This window comes from Centropristis striata, chromosome 5 (assembly GCF_030273125.1).
Source record: "Centropristis striata isolate RG_2023a ecotype Rhode Island chromosome 5, C.striata_1.0, whole genome shotgun sequence".
Lineage (NCBI taxonomy): Eukaryota > Metazoa > Chordata > Actinopteri > Perciformes > Serranidae > Centropristis > Centropristis striata.
This window is the reverse complement of record NC_081521.1, coordinates 18,625,848-18,639,765: the sequence shown is the minus strand read 5'-3', so window position 1 is coordinate 18,639,765 and position 13,918 is coordinate 18,625,848. Positions and strand designations below refer to the sequence as shown.

The 13,918-nt window shown below is 42.4% G+C and overlaps 1 protein-coding gene across 1 annotated transcript in view; it reads right to left on the bottom strand.

The window, feature by feature from the left end:
* Nucleotides 1-1,148: 1,148 nt before the first annotated feature.
* Nucleotides 1,149-13,918, bottom strand: part of nckap5l (NCK-associated protein 5-like) — a 52,680-nt gene continuing 39,910 nt past the window's right edge. The window contains exons 7-13 of the mRNA XM_059332698.1: nt 13,161-13,253; nt 10,112-12,963; nt 7,612-7,741; nt 6,045-6,117; nt 4,065-4,343; nt 3,296-3,447; nt 1,149-2,362 (exon numbers count right to left, since the gene is read on the bottom strand). Coding sequence (XP_059188681.1) covers nt 2,102-2,362; nt 3,296-3,447; nt 4,065-4,343; nt 6,045-6,117; nt 7,612-7,741; nt 10,112-12,963; nt 13,161-13,253 — 3,840 coding nt within the window. The 3' untranslated portion in view covers nt 1,149-2,101. The remainder of the gene's footprint in view (nt 2,363-3,295; nt 3,448-4,064; nt 4,344-6,044; nt 6,118-7,611; nt 7,742-10,111; nt 12,964-13,160; nt 13,254-13,918) is intronic.

The window sequence follows — 13,918 nt, the reverse complement described above, 5'->3', positions numbered from 1 at the left end:
ACAGATTAGTTCATTGTAATGGAAATCTTAAGGTCAGTTTTGAGAATCACTTAATTGCAAACTAAAAAGGCAATATTTCCAAAAGTGAGCCCCTCAAAAATAGTCATACCATAGTGCTATAATGTATACATATTATAGCACAATAGATCACAATGAGGCCATTTTTTAAATTATTTTTAGGCATTTAAAAAATTTACACTTTTTGCCAAAAAAACATACTATACAATGATTTTCTTAATTTTTCTTCAAATTTTGACCTAATAGTGTTTTTCTATCATATTGACAAATTGTGCTATTATATGTATCAACAGACTATAATTGACTAATTTTACGCCTTTTTTAGGCATTTTAAAATTTGACCATTTTTGACAATCGACATGCTATAGTCATAGCCTTATAAATAAGTCTTTAGTATGACTTTCCTGTGAGGGGCTGATTTTTGGACATCCCATAATATGGTGTTTTTTCACTATTTTTGGACAAACTATACTACCATATGTATCATCAGAGTATAATTGGGCCATTTCTAGCATTTTTAAATTTGACATTTTTTGACAAGAATCGACATACTATAGTATGACTTTTTTTTTTTGTGGTCTTCCTGTCAGGTAATCTGTGTTTCAGGAGATGAAGGAAAGATCCACTCCCATCTCTGTGAGCTTGTCAAAAAGTGTCAATTTTTAAAATGCCTAAAAATGATGAAAATGGCCTTAGTATGGTCTGTTGATACATATTGTAGCACAATGTCAAATTACAGAAAAACACCATGTTAGGTCAAACATTTGGAGAAAAACAAAATAGTCAGTCTATAATATGTTTTTTTTTTTGCCAAAAAGTGTCAATTTTTAAAATGCCTTTAAAATGATAAAAAAAAAAATGGCCTTTTGTCTTAATACATATTACAGCATCAATATTATGATCAACATACTATTCAAAAGCCTCAGACATCCTAGGACAAACAGCTTGATTGTTTTTTGACATGGTGCTCGTGTTGTATGGTGTTTTTTGACATACTATAATAGGTTTTTTTTTACTAGTTATGATGCCATTTGACCCTGTGTCTCCTCCTTGGTTCTGACAAGAGAGAAGGCTGCGTGGAATAAATTAGACGAACTCACCAGCCAAAAGAACCACCTGACACCAAGAAGTAAATCAAAACATTTTAATTAGAAAGTTGAAAAACGGCAGTAGGTACATAGGACCTCTATTGGCTAGGGAACGAACAGCAACAGAGATGTCGAAATACGAGATATGAACATAATCTACTAAGCGAGGAGGCTTCAATTTTCACAGAAAGATTACAAAAAAAAAGATGACTGCCAATGATGTACATTTAAAATAAATAAATAATAGAAATACATATTCATTGAATAGTGTAGCCATTTCTTTTATCTATGTCATTATTGCTGGTATATATTACCTTTAAATGTATTATGATTTAAAACAGACATATTCTGACAACCATCGTCGGCCGCAAAACAATATCAACATGATCAATAAAATCGTTTTATACATTTAAAATCGTGATGCATGAGTTTAGCAATAAAGAATCACAGAACATGAACATTCTTTTTTTTTTTTAAGGGAGCTCTATGTTTTTTTTTCTTCAATACATTATGTGGTGAAATGAAGTCCGGACAGAACAGAATGGATGTTTGATGCTGATCAACTCTTCCTCGATGCTCAGAACGAAGCTCCATCCACCAGGATGATCAAAACAAAAGACGAGTTGCTGAACAACTACTAGGAGTGACAACTTTTTGTGCTAGTCATTAGCTTAGCCATGCGTTTTGTAGTCCTGTATACATGAATCAAAGAGTGTCCACAGTCAAGTCCGATTGTGAAAAAAGTGAACAACCTATATTGTTTGGGGTGGCTTTTGGCTTCATGTTTATTCGAAATCCTGAGGAGAAGTCTATCGATCCGTCTTTCCAGTTGCAACAGAGAAACAGCTGATGAGAAAGCGTCGTCGCCACAATATTCCCGTAGAGTTTCTGTTCCTCTGGCGGGTCAGCAGCGTCACAGTGCAGCTCAGAGCTCAGAGCGGTGCTGTGCTGTGCTTATTGTCTGCGCTCCTCTCTGCTCGCCCCGCCCTGGCGGATCATCCCTGGCTGCCGCAGGACGACAGGCTGTCGTACAGAGAGTCGCTGAGGGACTCGGGGGTCTCCAGGACCTGAGGCCGGCTGGGGGAGATGGCCTCCTCCGGCCGCTCCCGGAGCAGCTCCAGCCCGGCCTCTCGGCTCATCTCGGGTACGCTGGGGGTGCGGGTCTTCCCCCGGCGGCTCATCCCCGTCTGGGCGGGGACGGGCAGGCTGCCAGGGTCCACCACCCGGCTGGAGGAGGGCCCGCCAGCCTTCATGCTCTGGAGGGAGCAGCAGAAACATTTTAGGTCATCTTATGTAACGCCTTCAGGTGCAGAAGAAAACAGAAGTGGGTTACATAAATCATGCCACTGTGAATCTTTAATATTCAGCTGATTAATAATTTCTGAGGGGAGAATGTGCTTCTGTGTTTTTACATTATGTAAGCTGTGAGTGCACATTTAAAAATGTATCTCGACTTTGCTGCCTGCAAAGTATTTTCAGACTGTAAGTGACCCAGATAATCCCTCTCTGCATGCTGCTGCACGGCAGCTTCTCAATAGGAAGAACACATATTAATCTGGGCAGATAATAAGAATAATGACAGATTAAGACGATAATATTGTTGTCCTGATTTTTGCATAATTTTCCTTTTTTAGTTTACGACATACAGGATATCTATTGTCTGATTATCCTTTTTTCTTTTTTACTTACTATGACTTTTGGCACTGAACTATAACTTTTTTTATAAACGAAGATTTACGGCATACTGTACTATGACTATGACTTTTGTGCATTTTTTAAAATACATACCATACTATGACTTTTTTATGTTTTGTGGTGTTTATTCCAACTTTTATTCTATTTTTTAATACTCTATTGTGTTTTTGTAGCATACTATACATACATACAATTTATTATTTATATTATTATTTATATTATATTATTATTTGTGACTTTTGTTACTATTTTAGATGCAAAATAATAATTAGTAGTAATAGTAATTAAAGACATACTTTTTATGATTTTTTTATTTTTAATTTTTATATATAGTTCTGCTTTACAATCAATGTATAGTAAATGTAAGTATAAGTGTGTCTCTCATTTAACTGGTTAGAACTCAAAGTGCCGATGAGGTCTTAATATGTCTGGAAAGGGTCTTAAGAATGTAATAAATATAACCTGCATGAGTAGAGATGCACATTTAACCATACCCCTCTGAACGGAGAGCCAAAGGACACGGGCTCCTCCTCCTCCTCCTCCACCGCCAGGTAAACCTCCGCAGGTCCTGCTGGAGTCTTCAGGTTGGGGAAGGTCCAAGTCTTTGAGCGCGGTGAGAACATGTTCGCTCCGTGGGCCTCTTTATCTGCAGACGAATACAGACGTTAAAAATGTTTAAATGTAATCATTGTTGTAATTTACTGCAATATATACATCTATAAGTCCTGCAGCTCTATGGAAGCAGCACAATCATGGCTAGAAGTGGAAACAACTCAAACATGTCTCTGTGCAGAATAACAGTTAGAATGACAGAAAAAACAAGTTGAATTTCTTTGATAAATTATTCCTAAAAATTGGTATAAAATTGAATTCATATATTAAGATTTTCAACCATGTCTTCACAGTGTCTGTGAGGAGCAGACTTTAATGTTTTTAACAGGATCTGGTTAGTGCAAACTTTATTCTACATGTCTCATTCAAAACGTCACCTAAAATCAAGTGATTTCAACAGAAATATCACAATTTTGAGCTTCGTTTTAGTTACTTTTTCTAACAAAAACTTTCATTGATTATAATCCATTCAAGGACTGTCTGAAAGTTAAAATTCTGACAATAATGCCTGTCTATACAGAGTCTTTCTATGATATACTGTACATTTTTGGCGATCTTGTAAATAAAACATATGTTTGTTGGTGCTCAGAGGGTTAAATATCCTCTAACATTCTGTTACTATGAATAATAAGTGTGACAGCTTCTCGTCACCTTCCCGGATGACGCTGGTGGAGCTCCGCCCCTCCAGCACGGAGCCGTACTGGATGGTGGGGATTAGCTGTTTGTGCGGCGTGTAGCAGTCCTCCTGCGGTGTGGGCTCTCGGTCCAGGGTGCGTGCCCGGCGACTGGCCCTCCCCGGGGAGCCCGAGGAGTGGCGCTCAGCCCCGGCCCTCGCCTTGGACAGACCCCGCCCCGCTGCTCCGCTGCTGCAGTCGGGCAGCGGGAACGTCCCGATGCCGCTGTCCAGCGTGTATGTGGAAGCACCAGAACCTGAAGAGTGACAGAGAGGAGAAGCAGAAATAAATTAGGAAACAAATAAAATACAAAAGGGACTGAAGTCAATATGTAAATTAATGAATTCCTCACAGTCTCTTACTGTCGATATTCCTCGGGGGCGTGGCCTCGTTTATTTACCTTTGATATGCTAATTAAGGCTGTGATTTATTTTCTCTCAATATGCAAATGATATGTTTCAGTCAAACCCTCATGGATTGTTGCAGCTGGAAGAAATATTCAAATCCTTTTCTGCACTACAGATTAATTAACCCTCTGAACCCCAATGAGCTGTTTCAGGGTGTTTTTTGCTCTTTTGACAGTTTCCTCTCTGTGTCCTTGTATTTCACTACAATATATAGAATCTATATAAATCTATAAGTCCTGCAGCTCTATGGAATCAGCACAATCATGGCTAGAAGTGAGAACAACTCAAATATGTCTTTGTGCAGAATAACAGTTAGAATGACAGAAATCATAAAAAATAATAAAAACGGAAGTTTAATTTCTCTAATAATTTCTTTTTTAAATTGGAAATAAAATGGAAAGTATACATAACAAAAATTGAGGCAATCAATTAAAAGCACATGATTATGATCAGAAATATTATATAATATATATATATATATATATATATATATATATATATATATATATATATAGCAAAATTTCAAAGTAAAAGTACTCCTCATTCTCACATTATAATATATTAAATAACTGGATTTCTTTTATTTTCTCGTCTTCCTGACTTCAGTTTATACCCTTCAAAAATACATGAATAAAGATCAAAACAATAACAGTTATTAAATAAAATTGATACAAGTTAGGTGTTTATATTACACCATATTAACAAAAGTCTAAATTTTAAATTAGAAAAAATATGTGTTGTTTAGTATAATGTTCCAACATGAGGAAGATCTTTCAAATAATTTGCCAGTAAATAAACGTAAAAGCAGCATTTTATTAGAGTTTTTAATCTATAACAATGCATCAAATTTTATAGGCTGATCATAAGTTTACTTTATGAATGAATTACCTTTAAAGTTAATCATAGATTAGGGTTGTAAAAAGTATCGATACTCCAAAAAGTATCGATACTAAAACGTTGTATCCGGATACAATACTCATTTTCAAAAGTATCGAGTATCTGAAGCTTGTTATCATAGTTGCAGTTTCTTTTTGCACAACTGTTTTTTATTATAAATATTTAACCTGTGGTTCTGTTTATTTTTACATGTTGCATTTTTGTTGCTAATAAAAATATTTCTGTTAAATGTTGGGGTCTTTGTTTTCATCCTTGTGGTATCGAAAATGGTATCGAGTATTGAATATTTTCCTCAGTATCGGTATCGAGTTGAAAATTTTAGTATCGTGACAACTCTATCATAGATATATACATAATTATATTATTATGTTAAATATACACAATTGAGTAAAAAGTCAAATATTTACTTCTAGAAGTATAAAGCAGCCAAATACCTTCAGACTGAGCTTCAGTACATTCCAGCACCTCTGATTAGTGTTTTTCATTTACCGACTTCTCACTCTGTGAAACTCTTTAAACGTTCATTCATCTATTTCCAGACGCGTTCCACACCAGTCTGTTTTGATCTTCCACAAGGTCGTAACGCTCATAAACCTGCAGAAATGTGTGAGATTTTCTTCCCTCTGATGAATTCCTGGCAGACACCTTCTTACCTGCGAAGTGTTGCGAGTGAACCGAGTCTGCGAGGTTTTCATCTGACGTGATCTTGCCGATTCTCTCTGATCCCTGCAGGAGAGAAGAACAGAGCAGCAGATGGAGGAGTGAGCGTCACATCAGCACGAGCAGATTAAAGGCCGAGTTCAGGCGTGAAGAGTCAATACGATGCAGAACAAATTCCACAAGGAAGAAGTCTTCAGATTCTTTAATTAAGTAAAAGTGCAAATATCACACTGTGAAAATAATCCACTCCAAGTAAAAGTGCATTCACAACCTGAAGTTAAAGTCTCATCAGCAAAGTAGAAGAACTCATTGTGCAGAAAAATGTATTACTGGAATTTCTGATTTTTTTGCATTAATGTTTAAGTAGCATTTTACTGCTGTAGATGTTTATTTTGACTCGTTTATATTCCGTTTGGTAGTTTAACCCTCTGAACCCTTAATCCTACTGGGATTTAAACATCATTTATCAGAAAAACAAACTGTAAAAATAGACATTATCTTCAGAGTTTGAACTTTCCGACAGTCCTTGAACGGATCAGGTTATGACATTTTTTGCTAAAAAAAGTGACCAAAATTAAGCTTAAAATGTTGAGGACAGGAGAGGCTGTGTACACAGAGCAGAGAGGAGAGGACAGGAGAGGCTGGAAACATGACAATACTTATTTTTCCTATATTCGTGACACTTGTGGGCACTTGGAAAAGTGTTTATATATACATTTTATTTTATTCCAAATTTTTAAATAATATCAGTGAAACAAGTTGTTTTTTCTTTTTCTGTTTTCTTTCTTTCTAGATTTCTGTCATTCTAACTGTTCTTCTGCACAAAAACATGTTTGAGTCGTTCCCACTTTTATTGAACTGATTCCATAGAGAAATACATTTTCATAACCTTTGATCCGATCAAGGACTGTTGGGAAGTTAAAATTCTGTCAATAATGTCTTAACAGTTTCTTCCTACGATAAACGGTGGATTTTTGGTGAACGTCCATTTATAAACTCTCACACAACGTGCAGCATAATCTGAGTCTAACTCATCTAGTGTGTCTGGTCTCACACAGGGTATAGATACTTATACTGCACAAATTGTGTGAGAGTGTAAATGGATGTTTTTATATCGTTTTGCTGCTGTTAAACTAAACCTCATATACTATAATTCATCAAGAATATTCTACTCTTTGGGATTCTTTGTTTAAAGTGGAGGCACGCATAAAAAACATATTTTTCTTTAAAAATTCAAGATAACCCAGAGTGAGTAATTTATACACAGAGGAACATTTTGGGGGGTGAAGTATTTCTTTAGGAATTCTATGAAATGTCTCAAAAGATAAAGAAGAGTTTCATCCTTCATGAAGGCATGGTTTTCACTGGAGATAAAAAACTGTACTCTGTAAAGTAACTAAAGCTGCCACACTCAGCTCTTAAATGAAAGTGTGTTTTCCTTTAATGTAAAGTGCATTATATATAAAATGTATTATTTATTATTAGTCACTCTTTTCCATCACTGCTGTAAGTGTGAAACTCCTGCCAGTTTGTGTGTGACTCTAATAGCAGCAGACGTACCTTCTCCATGTCATCGCGGCTTGTGGTGTGACTAATGACGTCTCCCTGCTGACAGAACATCGGCTTTGAACTCTTACAGTCGAACGAGAGACGACGCTGCGGCACGCTGATCACCTCCTTCCCATCCACTCTGCAAACACAAGAAAGGTTCAGTTAAGATGTAGAACCATAACTCTCTCTGTGTCCTTGTATTTCACTGCAACATGTAAATTCTATATAAATCTATAAGTCCTGCAGCTCTATGGAATCAACACAATCATGGCTAGAAGTGGGAACGACTCAAACATGTCTTTGTGCAGAATAACACAGTTAGAATGACAGAAATCAGAAAAAAACTGTGTCCACTTATTGTACATATTAAAGTATTGACATGTTTACAGCCTCTCCTGTCCTCTCCTCTCTGCTCTGTGTAAACAGATTTTCAGTGAATATTTGTCACGTGACCGTTGGTCTCAGCAGAATCAATCATGTCTTCACAGTGTCTCTGAGGAGCAGAATTTAATGTTTTTAACAGGATCTGGTTATTGCAAGCAGTTTATTTTTCTGACACTAATATCAACATTTTAAGCTTTGTTTTGGTCAGTTTTTTTAATATAAGCTTTTGTAACCTGGTTCAAATTTTGACGATTATGCCTGTTTTTACAGTTTCTTTCTATGATAAACAGTATATTTTTGGTGATCTTTTAAAGAAAATGTACATTGAGGTTTAGAGGGTTGAGATGTCTGAGCTTGCACCACCAAGCCTCTGCAGATGATCCAGAACGTGGCTGCACGTCTGGTCTTCAACCAGCCCAGGAGAGCACATGTCAGTCCGCTCCTCATCTCTCTGCACTGGCTCCCGGTCACAGCAGCATCAAATTCAAAGCCTTGTCTCTTGCCTACAAAATAGCAACAGGCACAGCCCCTTCATATCTGAACTCCTTTGTTCAGGTCCACAAACCCTCCCGTCCACTATGATCCTCGAGTGAAAGACGTCTGACTCAAACCAGACTCTTCTCCTCTGTAGTACCCCGGTGGTGGAACGAACTTCCAAACTCCATCCGTTCCGCTGAGTCCTTCTCAATCTTTAAAAAGAGACTGAAGACCAACTCTTTACTGAACACCTTCACTCTTGATCTACACTGACGACTACGACAAGTATCGCACTGACCGCTCTTGCGACCTAAAAGCACTTGTGTCCTGATGGACTCAAACTTAACCCACGGCACTTACTCTTGCTATGTTTCTCTACTTCATCCTTGCTTGTGTTGTATTAACTTTCATTTGTACGTCGCTTTGGATAAAAGTGTCTGCTAAATGACAGTGTAGAATTGTAGCCTTGCCACGCAAAAAAAGTTAGTGTTGAGATTTTCTAATTGAAAAAAAAAGTTTGCTATTTTGGGAAATGTGCTTATTCTGAACTTTTTCTTGATCCTCTAACCCTACTCCCCACCTCAACAATGAAGCCATTACCTGCAAACCACAGGATAGCACACACTAACTCAATCAGCACCTCGGCCCCTCTGGACGCAGCCACAGAGCACTGAGGAGCAGCGTGTTTGCTTTGGGACAAGTCTAATCCCTGCAGCCCTAAATGAAAGGACTTGCTGAACTGGCCTGAGTGCTGCCGTCTGTGTACAGAGCTGTAGGGACAATAAAGTCTAAACCTCACAACACGCTGACGGGTCTTCTTTCAAAAAATCGACAAAATTACATCATAAAGCCAGAAACTGTAAAAACATTATTATTGTTTAATTATTACATTTATGATGGTCCCTGAACACATCACATATGACAAACGTTTCTATCAGTGAAATTTAATCAAAATCACTTTATTCTACATGTCTAATATAAAAATCTGCCAAAAATAAACCATTTGGAAAAACCAGATCCCGTTAAAAACATTAAATTCTGCTCTCTTTGTCGCTACTGTGAAGCCATGAATGACTCGGCTGAGATGAGTGGTCACATGACAAAAATTCAGTGAATCTTTGACTGAACTGCAGGCTGTTTACACAGAGCCAAGAGGAGCGGACAGGAGAGGAAAGGTTATAAGTAGAGGTTGTAAAAATGGAAATAGTTCAATATGTGGGGACCAAATTTATTCCCCTGATATTGTGTAAATAGATTTATTTTTTTCTACATTTTGTAAAATAAATAATAAATGAAATTTAACCTGCATTTTTATATTTATATGACATTTACATATATTTTTATATGCACTGTACTGCCTTTTTGCACTTCTGGTTAGATGCTAAACTGCATTTTGTTGTATAAGTACCTGTACTATGTGCAATGACAATAAAGTTAAATCTAATCTAAAAAATAAAAAAAAAGATTGGCATTATAACTGATTTTCTGCACAAGAGACAATTTTGAGTTCTTCCTTATATATTGCAGTGAAAAATGAAGCCACAGTGAGTAAAATGTGACAAAAACACCTTTTTCTCTTTCTCATCTTTGCCCTAAAACGTCAACACACCAACAGATCTTATTTTAAAGAAACAGTTTGCTTGCTCACCTGTTCAGCAGCTGCTGCATGAAGTTGTCAGATCTTGCTCCCCTGTACATGACAGCCAGCTGCCCCTGAGCCTGGTCCATCACCACCTCACAGGAGTGTCCGCGTCCCGACCGCTCCACGTACGCCCGCTCCTCCTCCAACGCCCGCCGCAGCCCCTCCGCCTTCTCCATCAGCGTGGAGATGTTCAGCCCTTCCACGCCTTCTTTACACCTGGTGGCCATCTTCACAGAGTCCCTGCCCACCGAGGGGATGTTGATCTTCCACTCCTTCTTCTCGTCCTTGGCCTTGGTGCCGTCGGCCTTGCGGCTGAGTGCAGGCAGCTTGCTCTTCTTCAGGCCGAACCAGCTGGCGATGCCATTGGAGGCTTTCTGCTTGACCTCGCCAGCCTGCCCTCCTCGGTCCTGCTCCTGCAGCTTCAGCATGTTCTCCTCGATGCCCTTCATCACCTTCTGCTCGATGGCGGACTGTGGGCTCGGGGCCGGCGGCGGTGGCTTCTCTCCGTCGGACACCGGCGGTCTGGGCGGCGGCGGTGGCAGGCTGTCCCCGTACATCGGGTTCTTCTTCCCTTTGCTGCTGATCTTCGTCCTCTCCTCTGACTTGGACGAGTAACGAGGAGCGTCAGCAGGCTTCCCGCCCCTGTGGACGGACGGGCCCTGGCACGGTTTGGACGGTGACTTTGGAGGGATTTTATTGGGGCTGTTGCTATTGTGAGGCCCGACCGGTTTCAGGTTATAGGCCAGGTTCAGGGAGCCGGGACACTTGATGTTGTTGCGTAGTACCTGCGGAGCGTCTGCATTGGGGGACGGCAGACCGATTTTACTCTTGGAGCCTTCTGTCTTCGTCACACACAGTTCTTGTTTCACCACCACAGAACCAGATTTCACCGCCTGTTCGTACAGCTGAGACGAGCCCTGGTACTTCAAACCGCCACTAGTGACTTTGGGTTTACCGTCCAAAGAGTCTGTGAATTTTGAATGTCTCTGCTCCTCTTTCAGGAGCTCCATGGGCCTCTCTGCTGTCTTACTCCTCTCGTCCCCGTAGGTCGCCTCGTCCACCGGCCTGAGACCGACCTGCAGGTCCTCAGAGCTCCTCAGCTTCCCCAGCGCAGCCAGCCGGTCTTTGAAGGCGTGATGACTGGAGTCAGCCGGGGGTCTCACCGCCCCGGACGCCGGCCTCTTGGGGATGGAGGAGGACTCGGTCCTCCTGGCTGGAGGCGGCGGCGGCTGGGCGACCTCGGAGCTCTGCACAGTGATCTCCCTCACGTCGACCTCCGTCTTCTCTCTGGTCTGGGAGTAACCGGCACGGCCCTGTGAGGTCTTGCAGGGGCCGGATGTGTTGGGCAGGCTGTGGTGGTTCACCCACACCGGACTATCCGAGTCCTCCTCCTCGTCTGACGTGGACTCCGATGTGGACGAGGACGACTGCTTCCGTTGGGGCGGAGGGTTGAGGACGCTTTCTGGCAGCGATTTAACAAGCTTCCTCTCACCGCCGTTTGCCTTTGCCTGGGATGGAAGCGTGGTTCTTTTCTCGAGGCCCGGGGTCGGCTCCTCCTCTCTCGAGTTCACCACGCAGACGTTTTCGTAATGAGGAACTCTCTGAGAGACTTTAGGTGAGGAGGAGGAGGCTGTGGAGGAGGGGCCGCCCATCTTCGAGGCAGCTTTGGGTGCAGAGAGGCTGCTGTAGCTTATTTCCTTGGCGGGCGGGGAGCAGACGTCTTCGGGCTGAGGCGGCGAGGTCGGGGCCGAGTGTGTGGCTGGGTAGGACTCGGACCTGGAGGGCGGCGGGGGCGGCTGCCTGCACCGCTCCGTGGTGGTGGCTCTGCGTGTGGGGACAGGAGAGTGGTACACCTCGTAGTTGTTGGTGCGGCAGGGGATCCTGGAGCTGCGGGTGAGCTGGGGGCTGAGGCGGACGGCTGAGGTCGACGGCTGCGTCTTCTCGCCTATCGAGGGAATCTTCAGGAACTTGAGCAGTTTGGACGGCGAGTTGATCGCTGCGCTCTTGACGTCGCTGAGGCAGGACGGGCTGGGACTGACGGAGGCACCGGCTCTCACAGAAGAAGCCTCCTGACCTGAGCTGTCCTTCTCGGGGACGGCTGACGGGTCACTGGACACGGCGCCGCTGATGCCGTTGTGAACGCTGTCACCCGTCTCAGTGTCAAAGATCTGAGCGCTGTCCAACTCACAACTGGGAAGGAAACCGGTGAGCTCTTCAGGGGCGTTTGGACAGCTCCCCGAGCCGTCCTGCTCCACCTCCATCACCTCCACGATCTGCTCCGTCACCGTGACCGACGGGTGGGCAGCGGCGCCTGCTGGTTGCTGGTGGGCTTCATTCTTGGTGCATTGTTTGGACGGGGGAGCAGACTCCGCCGTTCTGCTCTTACTGTGACATTCGCCGACAGCAGCTGCGGGGACGACATGGCTCTGGGAGGCGGAGTTGGCTTTTGCAGGACTACAGACGTGGTTGCATGGCTTGGGAGGGCTGTCCGGGCTCCTCTTGCAGTGTAAACAGCAGGTGTTCGCCCCCTCGCACTTCACTGCCCCGTCCCCGTTGACGTGCTGGTGCGAGTCGGCGTCGGAGCAGGAGCAGTGGCAGTGTGTGTGGTGGGGTTTGCAGGGCAGCGGAAGGGGGTCGGCCGTGGCCAGGACGGCCTCTGTGGACATGAGCACCTGGCTGTAGTCACAGAAAGACAAGCTGGTGGTGGACGGGTGGAACTTCAGAGGGTCCGTCTCCTCCATCTTGCGGAGGACCTCCAGGATGTGTGCTTTCTTCTTGAAGAAGGGGGACAGGGCCTCCATGGAGGCAGCGGGGCCGCGGGGGCCCGGGGAGGCGTGCTGTGTGCGGTAGCCGTTTCCCTTCAGACAAAAAGAGATCTCTATCAGCTCACAAACAATCTGAGACCTTTGGAGTGTGTGCGTACAGGAAACGAGTGCCGGGCAGATTAGCTTTTTAAAGCACAATACAGCAAATGTCAGAACACCTTATAACGTCACACACACTCAGACGCTTTGATTTAATCCCTCTGTTTCACTCTTAATGTTGCAGTTATCACCTTGGCTTGTGCTTCAGTCTGTGCAGGCTCCACCTGTTTGGCTGAGTCATTGTGCAGCTGTGCATTGTAGTCTGGGAGGGGTCCCGCCTGGACCTGAAACGGGAGATACATGGGGCAATTATGATGACACTATATATACTACAGGCTATTGTACACACGGACAACTAGGAGCTGCATTGTACCGGCATCTGCAGGAACAATACAGAGCCTGAGATCCATTACAGCGTCTGAAAGAATGAGGCTGAGGAGAAAAAAGAAATTAGCAGCTCCAGCTGGTCTGCAGAATCAGAGGCGAGCACTATGGACATTTAATCTGAGAAGGACCTCCCATATTCTGCAACTTTATACCTCTACTCCACCATCTCAGAGCGGATTTGTATTGGATTGCTTTAAAACCATTTTGATGCTGCACTGACTTGTAGTAATAATAATAAGGTGCCTCTCACTGTTGCAACTTAACCAACTAACAATGAGCATGGAGAAGGAAAAACTCCAGCTCGAGGCACCTGTAGTATGACGGTCTTTGAACTAGGGGTGGGCGATATGGCCCTAAAAGAACATCCTGATATTGCAGCCTATTTTTGCGATAACGATATTCTTGACGGTATTAGGAAATACTTAAAAAGATATAGAAAATGATTTTTTTTCCTAGTCTGTATAAATAAATAAAAATCTAAAATGTAGTTTGAAGTGCAAATCTCAACAGTTGCCAAATACAAAAAATGTACTCGAGTGAGCAAATAATAAAAAATAACCAT